The sequence below is a fragment of the Sarcophilus harrisii genome, chromosome 1 (genome assembly GCF_902635505.1).
Source record: "Sarcophilus harrisii chromosome 1, mSarHar1.11, whole genome shotgun sequence".
Taxonomy (NCBI): Eukaryota; Metazoa; Chordata; class Mammalia; order Dasyuromorphia; family Dasyuridae; genus Sarcophilus; species Sarcophilus harrisii.
Genome location: NC_045426.1, coordinates 529,055,700 through 529,080,710, shown reverse-complemented (window position 1 = coordinate 529,080,710; position 25,011 = coordinate 529,055,700). Strand labels below are relative to the sequence as shown.

Below are 25,011 nucleotides of genomic sequence, written 5' to 3'. Positions count from 1 at the left end.
AATTCTTATCATCTCTCTGGAAAGGAGAAAGTTTTATGACCAAACATGGCATAGAGAGGATAGCAGAAAATAAAATAAATAATTATTATTACATAAATGAAAATGTTTGCACAAACAAAATCAATGCAATTAAAATTGAGGAGGGAAGTTAATTGGGGGGAAAAAAAAAAAAACCTTTGCATCCAGTTGTTCTGATAAAGACCTCATTTCCAAGATGTACAAGGATACAGTACCCAGTCTGAAGTCAGAAACACTTAGATTCCTGAGTTTAAATATGACCTCAGAAATTTACTTAGCTAGATAATCCTGGGCAAGTTACTTAATTCTGTTTGCCTTAGCTCATCATTTGTTAAATGAGGTGGATAAAAGAATGTTAAACCACTCCAGTTTTTTGTCAAGGAAATCCCAAAAGGGGGTCACAAAGAATCGGATCCAATTTAAGAACAGTAAAGAATTGATTTATAGCAATAAGAGATATTCTTCAAATGATGAACAGAGTTTTCAAAGGAAGCTATTCAAACTATCAATAATCAAATGTAAAAAATGCACCAAATCACTAATAATTAAAAAATGCAAACTAACACAACTCTGAGGTTTCACCTCACTTCCATCAGGTTGGCAAAGATGAGGAAAATGAAAATGACAAATACTGGAGAGGATGCAGGAAAACAAGCACAATTTATGGGACTGTACAATAGTCTAGCCATTCTAGAGAACAATTAGGAGCTATGTTCAAAAAGTAATTTATGAATTCCTTTTGACAAATAAATGAGACCACTACTAGGTCTATAACCCCAAAAACATCACAGAAAAAAGAAAAGCGCCCTTAATTACAAAAATATTTATAGGAATCCTTCTTAGTGGTGACAAAAAACTAGAACCAAGATAATGCCTGAGCAAATTAGTATATTAATGCAATAGAATAGTACTGTGTGATAAAATGACAAAAGAATTTCAAGGAAACCAAGGAAAACTTGCTTAAACAGGTACAAAATGAGATGAACAGAAGGAAGAGAGCAACTGACATAACAACATTGTAAAAATAAACAACTTTGAAAGAGGTAAGAAACCTTATAAATGCAAATAATTATATGGTTCAAGCATGAGAACTCATGATAAACCATGCTATCCTTCTCCTTATAGAAAAGTGATGCAAAATTAAATATACATTTTTTTTAGACATGGTCAACACAGAAATTTGTTTTACTTGTCTATTTCTATTTGCTACGAGTGCTTTTTTTTTTCTTTTTTTCTTCCATGGAGTAAGCTGGGGAAAAGAGAAAATTAGTCATTGTTACTTCTAAAAAGTAAAATAAGTTATGTTAAAAATACTAAAAATAAACTGAGAGACTTGAACGGAATTAAGAAGTTCTTAACCTGAGGTCCACAGTACATGAATTTAAAGAGAAAAAAAATTACATCTTTTATTTTCATTATCCTTTAAATTAATTTTATTATTTCCTGTAATTATGAACGTAGACTACAATTATTATTCTGAGAGGGGGTTCCTTCATAGGCTTCACCTAACTGCTAAAAAAGAACATGATACACACACACACACACACACACACACACACACACACACACACAAGACTAGGAACCCTGGGGATCTAAGGTTTCTCTCAGATCTAAAGTTATGATTCTATGAACCCTTCCATATCTTCTCATTCTAATTTTTATTCACATCTTTCTGTATATACTACATATAAAATTCTACCAATATTACTAAGGCCTCATAAGAAATAACTAGATTAAAAATATGCCTTTTGGACTGTGTTTCTGTTGCATTTTATTTTTACTATCTAATCAGAATCTCTCTTGTTCTGGTAGTACATGTTTTTGATATCTTTTTTTGGTCAGTTATGTGAAATCATATGTAAACTTTTTTTTGGTAAAATGCTATCATAATCACTTCCTATTGCCTTTTGAGTTGGTTATAATTTTGATTCTTTAAAAACTTGGGAGTTTTATGCATAACCAGGAAAATATTAATATTTTTTGTTACAGTAGCTAACCTGGAATCTTTCAAAGAACTGGGAAATTCATTCAGATATATTTCTCAGTCTAGAATTCAGTTTATCTAATCCCTGTCTAGCTCATAATAGGGACCCCCAATAACAGATTATATTTATGTCCAGACTATGTCCAGCTGAGCAGAAAGTTTTATTGTTAAATATTTCAATGGCAACTGTAATCCAAATATCTCAAATCTGCTCTACTCTTGGTCATGTTTATTGTCCATTTACTAATCTACCCCAAATAAATATAATGAAAGCTAAGTTCTATATAATATCCAAATGCATATGGTATTTTGAAGAAGTCAAATTCTTTCTCTCTGAGTTTTGCTGAGTGAATAGTCAAGCTGAATGGCATAGTAACCTCCTCAATCTGAAAGGTCACTATTTCTCTGAACTCTTCATATTGTATGTAAACTTTGAATCTACAACTCTTTTCTCCCAGAATCCCTGGAAATTCTGGTCATCTGATCCCAGAAACTCCATTTTAAGGAAAATATACATGCCAGCCAATTATTTATTCCACTCTAGACTTTAGTGACTCTTGGCACTTTCTGAGATGCCAAACTCAAAAAGGATCCCTACAAGCTTTAATCTTAATTTTAAAATGTAATATGATCTATATTTTACTGTATTTTTACTAAATATTTTCTAATTAGTAAATGTTTGGGATGCAGAAAGTCTGTGTTTGATATCTCTGCTCTAACCATGCTATGGCCTCCTTCACACCCGGGAAGGTCACTCCTTTTGCAGCCTCCTCATCCAGCAAGTACCATCTATCAAATAGTCTCTTCCTCTCTGACTGATCAGCTCCTCTCAGAATTACATTTAGAAGATACCTGTTAATATATGGAAATTTGACTTTATTACAATTGATATCGTACTGCTTGCCTCTTCAAAGGGTAAGGGAAGGGTAAGAAGGAAGCAGAGAATTTGGAACTGAAAATTTTTCAAAATGTAAGTTAAAGAAAATGTAATTGAGAAATATTTAACAAAATAAAAATACATTCATCATCATCATCAACTTCATAAAGAACATACCCAGGTAAACCTTGTTGTCTTCATTACTCTTCATCCTCTATTCTTGACACTTCTGACTTTCTCTACCACACCACCATTTGAATTCCTTCTTTTTCCACCTTATCCTTCTTTGAGCCTCCTTTACTATCTCCACTAGGAATGTATATTCTTTAGAATAGGGACAGTGCTTATATTTATGTATTCCCAACATTTAGCACAGAGCCTGACAAAAAATGAACATTTAGTAAATGTCTGTTGATTATGGATATTATAAAGAAAGCTCTGCAAAATTTCAAGGGTTAACACAACTAGCATAATATCATCCAGAAACAGAAACATTGTAAAGTCCCGTCCGTCCCGCCCCCTGCCAAACAGAGTCCCTCTTCAACTTGGAATCTTCACTTGATTTCTGCCATGACAGAGTCTAATACCCTTGGTAAATCTGTATCTTACAAATTTGCTGATAATCAGAAGATCTAACAAAATAAAAGCTATTATTCTTTCAAGGTACTCAATACAATTTTTCATATTCAATTGAAAATTAAGTGCTTTATCAGTACTTTATTTCATTTATGATAAATGAGACAATACTTATAAATCAATTAACATAAGCTTGGCACTTAATGCTTACTCCATTATTTCTACTGAATTAAATACTTCTTTATACTCAATATCATACAAAATGTGTTTTCATGATGTCAATCCCTTCAAAAAAGAATCAACAAATTAGAAAACAATCCTATCTACCATAGATAGATTGGCCTGCTACGGGCCAATAGTTTTAGTCAGCAATATGCAATTTAACATTGAGTTATAGAAGAAATAAATTAGTTGCAAATACATTCTCAGGCATCTTTAACAATATAACATATTCAAAATATCATTATCAAAATGTGAAAAATTAGGCTTAATGCAAACAACTCATCAATTTAAAAGACTGCATCACAGTTTCTTTATAATTTATAGTAACCTTTCATAATTAAAAATATATTATCCACAAAAAAAAATAGTAAGTTTTAGCCTTTCTCCAAAAAAAAGTTTCTGACAAATGATTATGTACAAAAACAATCCTAAACTACCATGTCCAAGGATTCTTATTCAGGAATAAATATTTTAACTTTAATCCAAAAAATATATAAGGGGAATATATGTATGTATGTATATACATATATATGTGTATATATATACATATACATATATGACACATATATATATATGTATATATATATACCACCATTCACTATTTTCGTGACCTTGAATTAGGTTTCAGTTTTCTTATCTATAAATTGATGGGATTAGACAAAATGTTCCAAGTTCCCTTCCAACTCTACACTTAAGATCCTATAAAAACTGAAAGATATAAAATGATAATTCTTTTCTTCCTTCCTATACACAACTTTGTAGTTATCCTTTTTTTTTTTTGGCACAAGAACTCATGTATCTGGTGAAAAATACTAATATAAAGGTAAGCCATGTTAGAGAGAATATCAGAGTTGAAAAAGATCTCAAACTGTATATAGTCTAATTAAGTTCCTCTAGTTGAACAGAAATACTATCATAATTTGGACAAAATGAATGTGATGGTTTTTAGTTTGCTTTTTTTCAAATATCAATATTCAACAATACTTTTTGCAATGACATTTCATAAGGAAATACTCTTTCAAAAAGCTATCCTAGGCCAAGAAGGTAAAGAATAAGCAGAATATTGTCTGAGCTCTGCCCAGCTTCCCTTAGAATGAACACTAGATATCTGAACTTTGGTATACCAGAATCCAAACATTCAAAGTGTAATAAATTTCCAACTTAAGATAACTTAGAAGTACTACAAAAAAAACGCATCTCACTGGGGGGGGGGGGGGGGGGGGGGGGGGGGGTAAAAGGGAGAATCCATTAAACAAAACAACTCCTTTAAAAATTTAATTGGCCAAATGCAAAAGGAGGCCACAAAAGCAAACTGAAAAAAATAATTCACTAAAAATTAGAATGGGACAAATGACTAAATAAGACAGCAAAAATTAATCAAACAACCCCCCCCCCCCAAAAAAAAGAGAAAAATAAAGAAAAAATAGAAGACAATGACCTGGAAAAACAAGTGATCTGGTAAATAGACCCAGGAGAGACAATCTAAGAATTATTCAACTATCTAAAAGCCATGATGGGGGAAAAAAACCCAAAAAAATTGGATAACATTTTTCAAGAAATCATCAAGGAAACTACTCTGAGATCAGAAAACCAGAGAGTAAAATAGTCACTGAAAGAATCTACTGATCACTTCCTGAAAGAGACCCCAAAAATGAAAACTCCAAGGAATATTGTAGCTAAATTCCAGAATTATCAAATCAAAGAGAAAATACTGCAAGAAATAAGAAAGAAATAATTCAATTATTGAGGAGCCACAATCAGGATTACCCATGACCTAGGCAGCTTCCATTTAAAGGATCGAAGGGCATGGAATCAGATATTCTTAAAGACAAAGGAACCTGGTTTACAGCCTAGAATCAAGTATCCAGAAAAATCGAGTATTATCTTTCAGGGAAAAAGATGGACATTCAATGAAACAGATGAATTTCATTTATTCCTGATAAAAAGACCACAGTTGAACAGAAAATTGGATCTTCAATACAGAAATCAAGAAAAGCATAAAGAGGGGCAGAGCAAAGTATAATTTAGATAAAATAGGATGGCAGGAAATACAGAGTTAGTAATTTTAACTGTCAATGTGAATGGGATAAATTTTCCCCCAAGACGGAAGGAGATAACGGAGTGGATTTAAAGCCAGAATCCTACAATATTTTGTTTACAAGAAACACATCTGAAGCTTAGAGAAACATACAGAATAAAGGTAAAAGATTAGAACAGAAAAATACTACACTTCAGCTGAAATTTTAAAAAGTAGGTGAAATATCCGGGCCAGCTTTCTGGAGGTCCTTCAGACAGGCCTTGGTATCAGCAGGATAGATATTCCGAGTATGGTTAAGAATAGTCTAGATTTTTTATTCTGGCCCAGTCTTGATCTTAGTGCAAGAGGTAGGAGAGCCACTACGAGGCTGGTCAAAGATAGAATGTCTATCTTCCAGTCCTTCTTAGCCTTATATACCTTATTGTAATTACATCATTACAGCATACTGATTATGTGTGAACTGAGAGAACCATTACATCACCATACTAAGTACTAAATATATATGTGAACTAGAGAACAATCATCTCATCAATTCCACTGAGTTAACACCTTGTTTCAAGTATACTTCTCCAAAGTTCTGCCTTCTACAAGTAGGGATAACAATTCTGACACCAGATCAAGCAAAAGCAAAAATAGAACTAATTAAAAGAGATAAGGAGGGAATTAATTAAAAGAGATAAAGGGTATCATAGATAATTAAGTAATATCAATACTAAACAGATATGTACCAAGTGGTATAGCATCCAAATTCTTAAGAGATGTTAAGCGAGTTGCAAGAAGAAATAGACAGCAAAACGATACTAGTGGGGGATCTCAACATCCCCTTTATAAGAACTAGATAAATATAACCACAAAATAAATAAGAAAGACATTAAATAAATAGAATTTTAGAAAATTAGATGTGATAGATCTTTAGAGAAAACTAAATAGGAATAAAAAGGAATGTACCTTTTTCTTAGAAGTACATGACACCTACACAAAAACTAACCATGTATAAGAACATAAAACTCTGACAACCAAATGCAGAAAGATAAAAAGATCATCATGATGTAATAAAAATTATATTTAATAAAGGGACAGAAAAAGAAATAAAGGGACAGTAAAAGAGAAAACTAAAAATCAATTGGAAATTTAATAACCTAATCCTAAAGAGAATGACAATAATGAGACGAGACAACACACCACAATTTATGGGATGCATCCAAAGTAGTTCTTAGGGGAAACATTATATCTCTTAATGCTTACATGAATAAAATAAAGAAAGAGAAGATCAATGAATTGGGAATGCAACTAAAAGAAGCTAGAAAATGAACAAATTAATCCCCCATTAAATATCAAATTAGAAATTCTGAAAATCAAAGGAGAGATTAATAAAATTGAAAAAAAACTATTGAACTAATAAAACTAAAAGTTGACTATGAAAAAAACAACAAAATAGATAAATCTTTGGTTAATTTGATTATAAAAAAGGAAAAAAAAATCAAATTATCAGTATCAAAAATTTAAAAGGTGAATTTACCATCAATGAGGAGGAAATTAAAGCAATACTTAGGAGCTATTTTGCCCAATTGTATGCCAATAAATCTGATAATCTAAGTGAAATGCATGAATACTTACAAAAATATAGATCATTACAGATTAACAGATGAGGAAATAATTACTTAAAATGGTCCCATTTTGGAAAAAGAAACTGAACAAGCCCTTAATGAACTCCCTAAGGAAAAAAACATGCCCAGGGCCAGATAGATTTACAAATGAATTCTTCAAACATTTAAAAAACAATTAATTTCAATACTACATAAACTATTTACAAAAATAGGAGAAGAAAGAATGCTACCAAATTCTGTTTATTTCAAAAATATGGTGCTGTTATCTAAACTAGGAAGGTAGCCAAAATAAAAAAAAAAAAATTATAGACCAATTTTCCTAATGAATATTGATGCGATAAATCTTAAATAAAATATTAGCAAAGAGATTACAGCCCCTTATCACTAAGATAATACATTATAACAAAGTAGGATTTATACCAGAAATTAATCATATCAAACTAACAGAAATCAAGTGATTATCTCAATATATCCAGAAAAAGCATATGACAAAACACAGCACCCACTCCTATTTTTAAAAAGAGAGTTTAGGCACAAATGAGGTTTTCTTTAAAATGGTAGGTAGCATCTTTCTAAAACCATCAGCAAGTATTATATATAATGCAAATAAACTAGAAGTATTCCCAGTAAAATGAGGGAGGAAACTAGAAGTCCCATTATCACCACTACTATTCAATATTGTACTAGAAATGTTAGCTTTAGTTGTAAGAGAAGAAAAAAATTGAAGGAATTAGAGTACTAATGAGGAAACAAAATTTTTATTCTTTGCAGATGATATGATGGCATACTTAAAGAATCCTAGAGAATCAACTAAAAAACTATTAAAGACAATTAACAATTATTGTTACCAAATAAACCCACATAAATCCTTAGCATTTCTGCATATTACTAACAAAGTCCAGCACAAGAGATAGAGAAATTCCACATTTAAAATAATTGTAGATAATATAAAATATCTGGGAGATTACCTACCAAGACAAAGTCAGTAACTATATGAATACAATCACAAAAACACTTTTCACACAAATAGTTATGTCTAAACTGGAAGAATCAAGTGCTCATAGGTAGGCCAAGCTAATATAATAAAAATGACAATTCTACTTAAATTAATCTACTTAGTGCCATACCAATCAAACTGCCAAGAAATTACTTATAGAGCTAGAAAAAATAATAACAAAATTCCTCTAAAAGAACAACAGGTTAAGAATTTCAAGGAAATTAATGAAAAGAAATGCAAAGTAAGATGACCTAATTATTCCAGACTTTAAACTATATTATAAAACAGCAATCATCAAAACCATTTGGTACTGAATAAGAAAGAGTAATGGATCAGTGTAATAGGTTAGGTTCACAAGACACAACAGTCAATTACTATAATAGTATGGCAAAAACTAGGCACTGACTAACATCTAACACTCTATACCAAGATAAAAGTCGAAATGGGTTCACCATTTAGATATAAAGGGTAATATAAGCAAATGAAGAGAACAAGGGAAGCTACCTCTCAGATCTGTGGAGTAGGGGCCAAAGAACTAGAGTGAAGAACATTACAAAATGCAAAACAGATAATTTTGATTATATTAAATTAAAAAGGTTTTGTGCAAACAAAACCAAAACAGTCAAGATTAAAAGGAAAGCAGAAAGCTAGGGGAAAATTTTTTTTTTTGATAAAGGCCTTATTTCTAAAATAGAGAAATGACTCAAATTTATAAGAATACAATCCACTCCTCAATTGATAAATGGCCAAAGGATATGAATATACAATTTCAGAGGACAAAATTAAAGCCATTTCTAGTCATATGAAAAAATTAGCTAAATTACTACTGATTAGAGAAATACAAATTTTAAAAACTCTGAAGGTTATACCCCCTTTACGCCTCTCAAATTGGCTAAAATGATGACAAAAGATAATGATAAATATTGGAGGAAATATGGGAAAATTAGGATACTAATACATTATTGGTGAAGTTGTAAACCAATCCAATCATTCTGGAGAGCAATTTGGAACTATGCCCAAGGGACTATCAAACTGTTCCATACCCTTTAATCTAGCAGTGCCTCTACTGGATCTAAATCCCAAAGAGATCATTAAAAAAAAAAGGGGGGGGGGGAAGGAAAGGAACCACATATACAAAAGTGTTTATAGCAACCCTTTTTGAAGTGGCAAGGAATTAAAAATTGAATGGATGGCCATCAGCTGAGGAATAGCTATATAAGTTATGGTTTGTGAATGTGATGGAGTATTATTTTTTTTATAAGAAATTCAGAACAAGCAGATTTCAGAAAAACTTGGAAAGACTTATATGAACTGATGCTAAGTGAAATGAGTATAATCAAGAGAACACTATACACAAAAAGATTAGGTAATGATCAACTGAGATAGATTTGGCTCTTTTCAACAATGGGGTGATTCAAGGCAATTCCAATAGATTTATGATGGAAAGAACCATCTGTATCTAGAGAGACAACTATGGAGACTGAATATCAATCAAAACGTAGTATTTTCATCTTTTTTTTTTTTTTAAATCGTTGTTTGTTTGCCATTTGGGGTTTTTTTTTCCCTTTTTGATCTGATTTTTCTTGCACAGTATGATGAATACATTTAGAAGAACTGCACATGTTTAACATATTGGATTGTCTGCTATCTAAAGGGATATGTGAGGAGGGAGAAAAATTTGGAATACAAAGTTTATAAAGGTGAATGATTGAAAACTATCTTTGCATGTATTTGTGGGGAAAAAAGCTATTTTTTTTAAAAGGTTAAAGAATTAATTATACATCACAACTTATTCAGCCATTCCTCATGATGGACATCCCTGCAGTTTCCAGTTCTTTGCCATCTATCCAAGATTGAGTGTTAACATTCCATTGAAAATAAAAGTCCACTATTCCTCCAAGATTTAAAAAAAAAAAAAAAAAAAGATATTCTAAATACTAAAAAGAGAAAAACTCAACATCATCCTCATCTTTTAAGCAACAATGAATAATGAATAGAAAGCCAGCTTATTAAATTAGAATGTCTTGATAGACTTCACGCTTTTCAATAGTGGGGTGATTCAAAGTAATTCCAACAGACTTGTGATAGAAATCATCCGCATCTAGAGAGACAACTATGGAGACTGAATGTTGATCAAAGTGTAGTATTTTCATTTTTTTTTTTACTTGTTAGCCCTTTTTTGTTGTTTTTTTCCCCCCTTTTGATCAGATTTCTCTTGCATAGTATGACGAATATGGAAATACAGTTAGAAGAATTACATGTTTAACCCTATATTGGATTGCCTGCTATCTAGGAAAGGGGGATGACAGTGTAATGCCAGAAAAACTGAGGCATACAGATTAGAAAGTTTTTAATATTTTATTTGGGTTTCTGAGAAGGAGAGATAGTCTGGAGGCAGAGTAGAATTCATTCTGCCTCCGGGGCTTAATTAGACTTTCATCTCAAAAAATCCAGCATTGAATATGAGATTCCAATGAGTTATATATGGCTCCAGGGATCAGGGTACACAAAGACAAGAGGTGGAGCCCAAATACTGAGAGCAGGAATTTCCAGGGATCAACCATCAATCCGGTTCTGATGGGGTAAGGGGTAAGGACCATAAATTCTGATAGCTTAAGAGGACTTAGGAGCCAGGATGCCTGAACTCCCCATTATTTGAGATTAAGCATTTATAATTTATAACCTTAAGAGTAGCCAGTTCTAAGTTATATCAGTCCTAAGAGAAAACGGGGGTTTGCAACCAAGGGGACTGAGGCAGAACAATTCAAGGAACCGAGACAGGAAAATTTAGGGAAACTGAGGGAAACTGGCACAACAAGAGGAGGGAGAAAAATTTGCAACACAATGTTTTATGAAGATAAATGTTGAAAACTATTTTTGAATGTATTTGGGAAATAAAAGCTAACTTTTTAAAAGGTTAAAAAAAATAAGTATACATCACAACTTATTCAACCATTCCCCATGATGGACATCCCTGCAATTTCCAGTTCTTTGCCATCTATCCAAGATTGAGTGTTAATATTCCATTGAAAATAAAAAGTCTACTATTCCTCCAAAATCTAAAAAAAAAAAAAAAAAAAAAAAAAAGCTATTCTAAATACTAAGAAAGAAAAAACTCAACATTAGCCTCATCTTTTAAGCAACACTGCAAATGAATAGAAAGCCAGCTTATCATAAAATTAGAATGGCTTCAGTTTAAGTCCTGTCGCTGATACATTACAGTTGTGAAATCCTGGAAAAGTCATTTAACCTCTCTAAGACTTAAGTTGCCAACTGCTCTGCCCTGGAAGAGGCTTTTCAGTATGTAAAAAAATGAAAGAGGGAAGGAAATCTAAGTAAAGCATTACTAACAAACTAAATTACTGAAGCAAATTTTCAATAATCTGCTACCCTAATGGCAAAAGTAATCTTATACCAACAAAAATAAAAACTATTTTTTGAGGCTTCTGATATTATAGCAATTCTGGATAATTTCTCTTCTTTTAGCATTGTGATACAACGTTCTCTTTACTCTCTTAACTTTCTGACTCCTTTTTCTTACTCTCTTTTGTTGGATTCTCATCTATTTCTTACCTACAAAACTTTAGTTTCACATCTCAATATCAAGGATAGGCAAACTAAAGCCTAGAGGCCAAATCCTGCTACTGCATTTCTGTAAGACAAAGGACTCAAGAATGATTTTTATATTTTAAAAGTTTTATGTTGTATTTACAATAAGTTACATTACAATAAAAATTAAAAAGTTGTAGGCTGTATAAAAGCAAAAGACCACCTGGATTTTAAATCAGTAAGACTGTCCGCCTCTGTTGTATATCCTCTCTTAAAAGTTTCATCAAAACTCATGAATTAAATTATCTCTACATATATGACTCTGAAACCTAAATATCCAGCTATTAGACTTTCCTATTAGACTCCCATCAATATCTTAAATTTGAAATGTCTGAAAGAGACATTTATTATCATAAAATTAGAATTCTTCAGTTTAAGTCCTATCCCTGACACATTACAGTTGTGAGACACTGGGAAAGTCATTTAACTATCCTTCTTACTAAGGCACCACTTATTTTTTAATCACCCAGCTTTGACATTCACCCTTTGTCTAACCTCCATCATCTTATTTTATATCTACAAGTACCTTTCTAAATGGTCTCCTAGTTTCTACTATTTTCCCTTTCCAATTCATCTTCCATATATCTTCTACCTTCCTTCTCCTCTCTTAACTTTCTTTTTTTTTTTTTAATTGATAATCATGGAGTTCATGGGTTAGATTTCTTTTAAGGACCATGCCTTAAATTCAAATCACTCTGGCTCTCACTGACTGGTCAACAAAAAGGCTTGGGCTAAGCCCACTTGATCTTTGTTTTGGCACATCAACTCAGAATATACGTATACTTTTTATTTTTTTTTACATTTTCTTAATGAATGTTAAGAGAACAAAAACAACAACAACAACAAAAGGGAAAGACCATGAAAGTGGAAAAAAAGTGAACACAGCATGTGTTGATTTACATTGTCTCAGTATTCTCTCTCTGGATGCGGTTAGAATTTTCCATCCAAAGTTCATTGGGATTGCCTGAGTCTGTTCAATTTTTTTTGTAGAACAATAATATGCCACTACCTTCATATACCACAACTTGTTCAGCCATGCCCCAATTGATGAGCATCTATTCATTTTCCAATTTTTTGCCACCACAAAAAGATATGCTATAAACAATTTTGCACACAGGAGTCCTTTTCCCCTCAGAATGAATTTAAATAGCAAACGTAGCTGGTAAAGCAAGAAACTAGAGACTTCCCCTCCCAGATAGATTCCTTTTTTCTTTTTCTTTTTTTTTTTTTTGGGGGGGGGGAGAAGGGAAAGGGTAGCTTATTCTTTGCCTCATTTATTTCTTACCTATTCTTAATCAGTTAATCAGTGATTGCCTCAGTCAAACTGAGCCTCATTAAAGATCTCCCATTGCATCTAGGGCCACCTCCAGTCAGTCTGATCTATATCTGGCCACTGGACCCAGATGGTTCTGGAGGAAAAAGTGAGGCAGGTGACTTTGCACAGTATTCCCTCAGTCAAATTCAATTCAATTTCACGTCATGGCATCATCTCCCTGAAGTCATGACTGTCTTTGAGAAGGAAGAACGAACAGCAATAACATCTTCCACACAACTTAAGTTTTAAGTCTGACTATGCTTCTCCTACTCAGAAATCTTTGGTGGCATCTTAGTACTTTTAGAATAAAATATAAACTTCTCAAAGTGGAATTTAAAGTTCTCCAATATTTAATCCCAATTTACCTCCCCAGGTATTTCACTTTCTCTTCATATACTCTGCATTCCAGCCTACCTCATGTTCCCCACACATCCAGACCTTTGCACAGGCAACTCCTTGTGGTTAAAATGGACTCCCTCTGCATCTATGTCCTTTAGCTTAGAATCTTAGCTTCTTTCAAGGTTCAGCAGAAATGGCACGTCCTTGGTGAATCCATTCCTGTACTACTTCCAATGACTAATGCTGATTTCTCAAATTATCTTTATATATGATATGCGACTAAATGTCACAGTAGAATGTAAGCTCATTGAGAACAGAGGCTTTTTAAAGTTGTTTCTGTGATCAGAATCTATATACATTCCTTCTATATTCCCCTGATTCTATGACCTCATCAATGTGGTACTACTATTTCCTCCAATGGTACAAAATGTAACCCATAAATCCTGCTGCCATATCATTTATTCCAAGTGTACTAACATTGTTCCTAAGGACCTAACTTCTCCTAATAAAATCTTATCACCTAATGCAATACTTTCATGAAATCAATTAATGGATCTAAGCAAGATATGCTTGACATCTTATCTTTTGAAATGTCAGTTTACATTTTAGTAGTATAAGGCAGCAAAATCATAGTCAGTTAATAGGACAATTCCAAACTATCACCATTTCCTGAAAAAAGTACAAGTAAATTTTGTATAGCCAGAAGTCATTACTACCAGAGTCCTAACCTTGCATGGTTGATTTCTATACCTTATCCACAAAAATAACTGTGAGAAAAGAACCTTATCCACAAAAATAACTGTGAGAAAAGAACAGAATGATAGCAGTGGTGGCTCTCAGACATGGTTGCTCTTTAAGTTTTCCTATTTGGAAGGATATATTGTTATAAGAATCCCTTTCCCTTCCTAAATTAAGCTTTGAAAGCCAATGTTTCTTCTATTTGGAAGATTATACAGAGAAAAGAGTTAAATTTTAAATCAGAGGAACTGTTCAAATTCTTGATGTGATACTTAATAATGTATTACCTTAAGTAAGTCACTTTTCTGAATCTCTAATATGATCTATAAAATAATAAGGGTTTTTAACAAATTGGCAAAGGAGACAAAACACAAAGTCAATACTGGAGGGGGCTGAAGGAAGACAATGAAGTTCGCTACTGATAAAGTTGATGGAACTGTTCTGGAAAATATTCTGGAATTATGAAAAAAAGATAACTAGATTTCAGACTCTTTGATTCAAAAATTTCAATGTGGCTGAAGAAATTCACATTGAAATAATGCTTCTGTGTGTGTGTGTGTGTGTGTGAGAGAGAGAGAGAGAGAGAGAGAGAGAGAGAGAGAGAGAGAGAGAGAGAGAATAAATATTCTACCAGCACTTTTTTGAGGGAAAAAATTAGAAACAAAGTCGGTATCCCATCAACTATAGAAGGGCTAAACAAACTGTGATATATAAATATAACGAAATATTAAGTACCATTAAAAAAAAAAAAACTAAGGAATTCAAATTCTCATAAACATAGATTTTGCTTTGAACCCTCTTTGTATGCTTGAATCCTTAGTCATTAGCAAAGGAAAAGGAATTTTAGCAGTAGTACTATAGAGTGAGGCCATTTGTATGTGCGGGTTGGTTCTAGGTCAGGTATTAGGAACTAATAAGGATTTAGCTATACTTTTCAATTTATGACAGAACATAAGGTAAAAGCAGCGCAGCTGAACTGACAAAAACTTAATGAAATTATTTGCTTTTTTCTATTAAAGGAAGTTAATACCTACAATATAGTTTTCACAGATCAAAAACCTGTCCAAAACCTTATTACAATGTCAATACTACACTCCAGTCATTGATATCCTTATAATAAACATATGTCACAAGTTGACCTTTACATATGCATCTTTTTTTTTTCCCCTTTGGATAAACCAGATTTAAAGGAAGGCTTCAAAGACAACCTATACAAGCCCTTATCAGTGGGTTACTAAATACCAGGAACTGTGCTAAAAGCTAGGGATACAAAAAAAAGAAAAGAAAGAAAGAAAAAAAAGAAGAAAAAGAAAAAACAAATCCTGCCTTTTGGGCAAGATTTGTTTTTTCTTTTTCTTCTTTTTTTCTTTGTGTTTCTTTGTGTGTTCCAAAAGGAACACAAATCCTGACGGGGAAGAGAAGAAATACTGGGAACCTGTATTTTTGTTACTCCTTCCTGAAAGGATCTTAATAAGCGTGCATTTAGGGTTAGGGGTAGTAGATGTTCACATGAATTATATCACCCTATCCAGAGCTTTTCTTCCCAGTCTGGACACTCGCTATGCGAACCAGTTCAACAAGAAACTTTCTTCTACCCTTAAATTCCATCTACTGTTTACACAGTTACACTACTATTACTCTACCATGGATTATACTTATCCAATTTCCTCATTTCAACTATGCAGGGAAGGCTGACTACCAATTCAGGTTACCTAATCTAAATTCAGACTTCACAACTTCTTGACAGTATTTTTATTACGGAGAAAGTAGGGGGTAGAGTGCATAGCACCAGTCAGCTTCCTGAGTTCAAATCCAGCCTCAGACACTAGCTGTTATCCCAGTATCTCATACTACATTATGTAACATAAAATGCCTAGAATGTTTTACTTTCTCATTTCCACCTGGCTACCTTTTAGCCCCAACTAAAGTCCTAAAATTCTTTTATAGGAAGGCTTTCTCAACTTATTTTTCTTAGCTTACTGATTTCCCTATTGGATTGTGAGTTCTTCAAGGATAAAAACTATCTTTTGCCTTCATTTGTATCCCCAAAGATCCAGAACCATAGTAGATAACTATAAAAATTCTCATTCCTTTCACTTCTAGATTAATCATAGAAAATTTTAACTTCTAGTCACGCAATACTTGACCTTCCTCCTCATCTTAGTATTATTTGACCAATGTTCATGGAATATAAGCTAATGTTATACAGCTACATACCATTTTTATACTTTTCTAAATAAAAGTCATCTATATCATACCAAAAATATCCTCAAAGTTAATCTGGTACAGACAGGGGAAGTATTATCTTCTTTTACAGATGAGTAAACTAAGCCTCACAGACACTAAATGGCTTTTAGTTAAAATAACAAATCATAGTGGAGACAGAATCCAAATCTCCTGAGTTTCTACTTTACACCACAGCTGATATTAGACAAAGCAAAAGAAACAGATATATATATCACACACACACATACATGCTAAAGATACATAGTGAGGTACAAAAGCAAACTAAATTTTCTAAATTCTTATCACTGCTATCCCAATATCTCATACTATGTTATGTAACATAAAATGTTTTATAAACACTATATACTGTATTAATTAATGATATTAGTTATTCTTATTGTTAGTTGGTCCAGAGTTGACAACTTAAATGACTTTTATATTATCTGTCTTGTAAATACTGTCTTATAATCTTTGTGTCCCTGTTTTTAGGGAGAAATGGGATAAGAATTGGACGAGGGAAATTTTCATTGGTATAGTAAACTTCTGAAAAAGAAAATCCATATACCTACTCAGGTCAGCACTGTTTGAGCAAATAAGAATCTTAAGAGAGTAGTTTAGGAGTGCCAAAACACCATAAATCCAGGAACACTATAGAGTGAAGCCTAAACTAGATTAAGATATAATTGGGGGGGAGGAGGGAGGAGTGGAGGAGATAATTAGGAGACATTTAACAAAATAAATTAAAATACAATATAATATAATGTTAAAATGTGATTTTCTAAATCAATATGCAGCACCCTCCCCAAAGATTCTTAATTAAGATATGATTTAATGGCCATCCCCTTGATATAGTAATTTGACAGCACTGGCCCATTGTTCTGAGAGATTAAGTGATTTGCCTGAGGTCATAGTCAATTTGAGTCCAATGTGAGCCTTGAACTCTGGTGTTTCCAGTTTTAAGGTAACCTATCACTATCAAATTCGAGAGCCATATATATAGTCTATTTAGATAAAGCGGAAAAAAAAATTATGAAAAGCACAGTTCTGACAATACAGACGATTTTTTTCTACATAGGTACACCCCAAATAACTTCATTAATTGGTTACACGAAAATTATATGTTTCCATAGAGGGCTGTTCCATTAAAAACAAAACTCCTAAATGGGTAACTGGCTGAAAATGTTATTACAATTTTACAATGTGATAAAGTTTGGCCATAATTGACACTTCAATATGACATTTCAGAATACATCTATGTTACTGATAATTATCAATAATATTCTGGTGACTATCACTTGTATAATCCTCCATGATTTGTAATGAAATTTTATATCTATCTTATTGTATTATCATAAAATCCTTGTTAGATTAAGCAGAACAGGTATTATTTATGTCATCTAAGGATCCGGAAACAAAAATTCACCATAGTTAAGTAACCTAAAGTCATACATACATCATTAACAAAAAGAGGGAAGCCTTGATTCATGTCTTTTGATTCCAAGTCTAGTGCTCTACTTTATTTTACTTTTTAATTTCAAAAAAGTACATATACTTTATCACTATAGGCATCATTCATACTCAGTAGCGTGAAATCCCTGAAAGAAACTTAAGGAAAATGGGGTAACCCATTTTAAGTTTTACTGTAACTAATTTTTATCTTGTTATATAGATATTTAAAGTTGCTGAGCTTTTTATTTTGCTGCTAATTATATGTGTATATAATTACCTACATATGTAAGTTATAATAACCTACATACATAGAAACATGAGAGGCCACGTGGAATGATAGCACTCACTAGCCTCAAGAATCTCAAGTCAAATTCTGATTCTGAGATATATCCCACCTCAATGACACTGGGGTCACTTAATTCTTACTAATCTAGGTTAAGACTGTAAATTGCCCTGCACTGACAGAGGGAATTTCTTCACCTGGCATTTCCTTATACCAAGAAATAATAAATCCAGTCCCTTAGATTACCTAAATCTAAGCCTGACTGCAAGCATTTTCTCTGGCCCTTGCCTTGGAATATTCTTCCCTTCCCATCTCTGCCAACTGGCTTCCTTTAAATCTCAATTAAAAGCCTAGCTTCAGCAGAAAATCTTTCCTAATCCCTCAAATCTAATGCCTTCTCACTTAATTATTTCCTATGTATCTTATAACACAGTTTGTGCATATTTGTTAACTTGTCTCCCCCACTGGATTATAACCTCCTTGAGGGTAGGAGTTATTTTTTGGCCTTTTTTGGGGGAGGGAGGGGGTATTTCCTAGCCCTTAGCACAGTAAGCATTTATTAAGTGCATTTATCTAACTTTAGGTCTTCTATCTTCTAACTTTAGATCTGTGATACTCCTTTGTTATTGCATTACCTTTCTGGATATAAACAATATATTATTTGCTCAATTTTCTTTTTTTTTTTAAGCTTTTTATTTTCAAAATGCATACAAGGATAATGTTCAACATTCACCCTTGCAAAACCTTGTGTTTCAAATTTTTTCCCTTCCTTCCCCCCACCTCCTCTCCTAGACGGCAAGTAATCCGATACTACAAGTTAAACATGTGCAATTCTTCTATACACATTTCCACAAATGTCTTAATGCACAAGAAAAATCAGATCAAAAAGGAAAAAAATAAGAAAACAAAATGTAACCAAACAACAAAAAAGAATCCACACTCAGTTCCCACAGTCCTCTCCCTGGATACAGATGGCTCTCTTCACCACAAGAGCATTGGAAGTGGCCTGGATTATCTCACTGATCTTCGTGTAATCTTGTTACTGTGTACAATCATCTCCTCATTCTGCTCACTTCACTCAGCATCAATTCATGTAAGTCTCTCCAGGCCTCTCTGAAATCATCCTGCTGATCATTTCTTTTTTCTTTTTTTTGCTGAGGCAATTGGGAGTAAGTGATTTGCCCAGAGTCACAAGCTAGGAAGTGTTAAGTATCTGAGATCAAATTTGAACTCAGATCCTCCTGACTTCAGGACTGGGGCTCTATCCACTGCACCACCTAGCTACCCCCTGATTATTTCTTACAGAACAATAATATTCCATAACATTCATAAACCATAACTTATTCAGCCATTCCCCAACTTATAGGCATCCACTCAGTTTCCAGTTTCATGTCACTACAAAAAGGGCTATCACAATCATCTTGGCACATGTGGGTCGCTTTCCCTCCTTTAAAATCTCTTTGGGATATAAGCCCAGTGAAAATATTGCTGGATCAAAGGGTATGCACAGTTTGGTAACTTTTTTGAGCACAGTTCCAAATTGCTCTCCAGAATGGTTCAATCAGTTCACAACTTCACCAACAATGTATCAGTGTTCCAGTTCTCCCACATCCCTGTAGAGGGCCAGAACTCTAGAGAAGTATACTTGAAACAAGGATACTTAGAACAAGGTATTATTAATTCAGTGAAATTGATGAGATGCTGGTTCTTTAGTAGACTTGTACTTAGTACTTAGCATGGTGATGTAATGGTCCGCTAGTTCACACATCTTAGTGTGCTGTAATGATGTAATCATACTGAGGTATTTAAGAGCTGAGAGGACTGGAAATGAGACATTCCATTTTTGACCATCCTCCTGGTGCCTCTCCTGCCTCTTGCATTCATTCCCCTCCACTAAAATCAATACTGGCCCAGAATAAAGACTCTAGACTCTATTCCTGACCATTCTCATGGTGTCTATCCTGCTGAGACCAAGGCCATCTGAAGGATCTCCAGAAAGCTAGCCTGAACATTACACATCCCCTCCAACATTCATTCTTATCTTTTCCTGTCATCTTAGACAACCTGAGAGGTATGTAGTGGTCCCTCAGAGTTCTTAATTTGTCTAATCAATAGTGATTTGGAGCACCTCTTCTTATGACTAGAATGGTTTTAATTTCTTCATCTGAAAATTCTGTTTACATCCTCCAACCATTTATCATCAATTTTATTTTCAATTCCCTAAATTCTCTCATCGCTTCATTCCCCTCCCAATGAGAAGGCAAGAAAAATAAAACCTACTAAAAAAAAAAAAATATATATATATATATATAGTCATGGAAAACAAATTCCAGCATTAACCAAGAAGAAAAAAACAAAAGGAGGAAGGCAAAGGGGAACAGGAAAGGGGAAGAGAAAGCAAAGGAAAGGAAAAAATCAGAACCTATACTTCAATCTGCACTGAGTACATAGGCTATCTGGGGATGTACAGCACAATTTATCCTAAGTCCTTTGTTATGTGGCTAGTTAGTTATTGCACTGATGGGAGTTCCTAGGTCCTTTGAAGCTAATTACCTTTACAATATTGTCACTGTAAAAATTGTTCTCACACAAATAAAGTCAGATCTAAACAAATGGAAAAATATCAATTGTTCATGGGTAGGCTGAACGCAAATTCAGGGTAAAAATGATAATTCTACCTAAATTGGTCTTATTCCGTGTCACACGAATCAAATTGCCAAAAAAAAAAAAAAAAAAAGATCATTTTATAGAGCTAGAAAAAATAACAAAATTCATTTAGAAGAACAAAAAGTCAAGACTATCAAGGAAATTAATGGGAAAAAATACAAAGGACTGTGACCTAGCAGTACCAGACCTTAAACTACATTATAAAGCATCAGTCATTAAAACCATTGGTACTGTCTAAGAAATAGAATGATGGACCACTGGAATAAGTTAAACACACACAACATAATAATCAATGACTACAGTAATATAAAATTTGATAAACCCCCAAACTCTAGCTTCTGGGATAAGAATTCACTATTTCACAAAAATTGGTGGGAAAACTGGGAAATAATGTCAGAAACTTGGCACAGATTTACACTTCACATCCCATACCAAAATAAAGACAAAACAGGTATGTGATTTAGGCATAAAAGGTGATTCTAGAAACAAATTAAGAGAGCAAGGGATAATTTACCTATCAGATCTTTGGAGAAGGGAAAAATTTATGACCAAAGAAGAATTAGAGAACATTATGAAATGCAAAAGGGACAACTTTGATTACATTTTTAAGTTTTTGAAAAACCAACAGAAACAAGATTAAAAGTAAGTACAAACCTGGGGAAAAAATATTACAGCCAGTGTTTCTGATAAAGGTCCATTTCTAAAGTATAAAGAACTGTGTCATAAATTTTAAGAATATAAGTCATTCCACAATTGATAAATGGTCAAAGAGCATAGACAATTTTCAGATGATGAAATTAAAGTCATCTATAGTGATATGAAAAAATGCTCTACATCACTATTGGAGAAATGCAAATTAAAACAACTCTGAGCACCACCTCACACCTCTCAGACTGGCTAAGATGGCAGGAAAAGATAATGACAAATGTTGGAGTGGATGTGGGAAAACTAGATCATTAATTCATTGTTGGTAGAGTTGTGAAATGACCCAACCATTCTGGAGAGTAATTGCAACTATACACAAGAGGTTATAAAATTGAGCATACCCTTTTACCCAGCAGTACCAATACTGGGTCCGTAAACCAAGGAAATCATAAAAAAGGGAAAAGGACCCACGTGCGAAAAAATGTAAAATGTTTGCTTTTGTGGTAGCAAAGAATTGGAAAATGGGTAAATGTCCATCAATCGGAGAATGGCTAAATAAGTAACAGTATATGAATGCTATGGAATATTACTGTTCTATGGAAAGTAATGAGTAAGCTGATTTTAGAAAGTCCTGGAAAGATTTATATGAAATGATGCTGGGTGAAACAAGCAGACCCAGAAATACATTGTATACAGTAACTGCAAGATTGTGTGATGATCAACTATGAAACTTGGTTCTTTCTCAGTAATTCAAGGCAATCCCAATAAATTTTGAATAGAAAAGGCCAAAAAATAAATAAATAAATATTGTTCTCCTTGTTCTTCTCACTTCATTTTTCATCAGTTCATACAAGTCTTGCTTGTTTTTTTTGTTTTTCCCTGAAACCATCCCTTTCCTCCCTTCTTATAACATGATAGTATTCCATCATATCTATATCCTATAATTTGAACAGCCACTCCCAATAGATGGGCAATTCTTCAGCTTCCAATTTTTTGCAAACACAAAAAGAGATGCTATAAATATTTTTGTACATATGTGCCCTTTTCCTTTGATCTTTTTGTAATATGGACCTGGTATTTCTGTATCAAAGGGCATACATATGCTTGAATTGCTAGCTATCTGAGAATAATTCTAAACTGCTTTCCAGTCCCAACAGTGCATTAAAAGTACTGATGTTCCCAGGGCCCTTCCAGCATCTGTCATTTTTCTTTTTTGTCAAATTAGCCAATCTGATATGAGATGATACCCCAAAATATTTTAATTTGCATTCTGCTAATTATTAATTATTTAGAACTTTCTTTTTCATAAAGCTATTACCTTGGCTATTTTTCTCTGAAATTTGCCTATCCATATTCTTTAACAACTTATTAATTGGAAAGCCACTATTATTCTTATAAATATACTCAGCTCTACACACACACACACACACACACACACACACACACACACACACACACACTTACTTTTCTCCTAAAGTCGCCTAAGATCTTTATTAGCTTTTTTAGCAGCTAAAACACACAGTGGTGATTCACACTGGTCCATAAGGTCAACTAAAATCCATCTTTATTTCATAGTAACTGTGGGTAAGCCCAATTTCTCCCAGTCTTTAGAATTATCTCTTGTAAATTTCATTTTTCATTCCAACCTACAAATAGAATTCTGAAACTTGATTCTGTCAGCTACTATAATAGCCATGAAATCTCACTTTCCCTATTTTCATTCAAGTCAATGAATAAAATGTGAAACAGGAAACAGTAACAGGTAAAACTAGTTCAAAATATTAACATCTTTAGGAAAAGTTGTTCAACCAACGACAAACTAAATTAGCAGTACTAAGATATAGTGAATAGAAAACTAGATTTGGAAAAAAATAAAGACCTGAGTTCAAATGCCGGCTCAAACAGTAGCTATGTGACTCTGGACAAGGTGGCTTAACCAGCCTGTCTCTGCCTCAATTTCATCATATGTAAAATGAGGGGCTTGGACTAAAGGCCTTTAAAATCTGTCAGCTTTGTAAATCTATAATTCTAATCTATAATTTATTAAATTTTCACAACCTCATTTGCAAAAGTATCAAGAAAGGTATCTAATAGTTGGTTGAAATCATGACACAATATCTCTAGCACAGTCATTAATTCCAATCTGATAACATTATCAAAAAAGAAGTTGAAAATATTTGTTTCACATGATTTGTTCATAGCAAATTCTTCTCAGTTTCCAAGGATCTTTTTCTCAGTGTTTACAAGACATATGCCTAATAAACCACTCGAGAATTTTTTTCAGTGAGCAAAGTTAAGCATATTGGTGGTATACTGAAAATCAGAATACCAGCTTCTCTTCCACTTTCTAGCACCTCTCCCATTTAATGTTCTATAATGGATCTCGATTTATTTATCTAAAAGATAATAATATCAAATCACTAATTGAATTAACACAGAAAGTTTGGCTACCAAAAAACATCAATTTATGTTCATAGGTGTGGCTTATCATTCATTCATAATTCTAAACTTCTGGGTTTCAATTCAATTCTGAATATAAAGGTTGTGTTAATAATAACTATAAGCCCTTCCAGTTTTAAAATTCTAAGATTCTTCTAAATACTTCTAACGTGCTTCAATATAAAACCATCCTACAAATTATTAACAAAATACTTATGGACAGTTAGGTGGCACAGTGCATATAGAGCAGAGGCCCTAAAGTCTGGAGAATCTGAGTTCAAATTTGATCTCATACACTTGACATTACTTTGTGACCCATTGCCTCACCACCAAAAAACAATCCAAGTATTTTTTACACAAGCTAGATTTTAACAATGACAAAGAAAACTAAAACTAAGTAAACAGAGACTGAGAGAACACAAAAGGGACTGCATAAAGTTCTTTTTGTATAGTTCCAAGCAAAGAAAACAAAATGGTATTAGGATGTAACAAGTAAGCATTCTTTAAATCACACTGGTAAATTTTTCAATCATATTTCACAAGCGTTAATTATTTTTTCCTTTTTCTACTCGCAAACTAAACTGACATAATTTAAGAAAAGTTCATAATTTCTTTTCCAGATCTGCACTCTATGGGGTCTAAGGAATTCCCAGAAAGCAAATAGCTTCCATCAAGGCAGATTAGCAACTATTCTGCATCTAGTTGATTTGGGCACTGAGAAGAATGTGTCCTGGCCCAAGTGGGTTTAAACTGAGATCTTCATTAGACTAGCCTTCTGTCATACTGTTTTTCTAGGCCTAAAGGTGTTAATTCTCTTGCCCGTTTTTTTAGATTTTGTGAATCTCTTTCATTATCAATGTGTAAAGGGAGCAATTAACAGCGATCTGGTCACAACAATCAATCATTAATTTAGCTATGTGCAACATAAGAGATAAAACCAATAAAAATCTCAAAATTTGATGTCAACTTGCAAAAATGAGAA

General features: G+C 33.1%; 1 protein-coding gene across 7 annotated transcripts in view; it reads right to left on the bottom strand.

Annotated features, from left to right (window-relative positions):
* ZNF236 (zinc finger protein 236) overlaps positions 1 to 25,011 on the bottom strand; it is a 226,146-nt gene that overhangs the window by 199,597 nt on the left and 1,538 nt on the right. Inside the window, exon 1 of one of the 7 annotated variants that reach the window (XM_031946718.1) lies at positions 3,057 to 4,187. The exons of the other annotated variants lie outside the window; for them this stretch is intronic. Within the exon in view, the coding sequence (XP_031802578.1) occupies positions 3,057 to 3,090 (34 nt within the window). The 5' untranslated portion in view covers positions 3,091 to 4,187. Of the gene's footprint in view, positions 1 to 3,056; positions 4,188 to 25,011 lie in introns of those variants that run through there. 7 annotated transcript variants of the gene reach the window in all.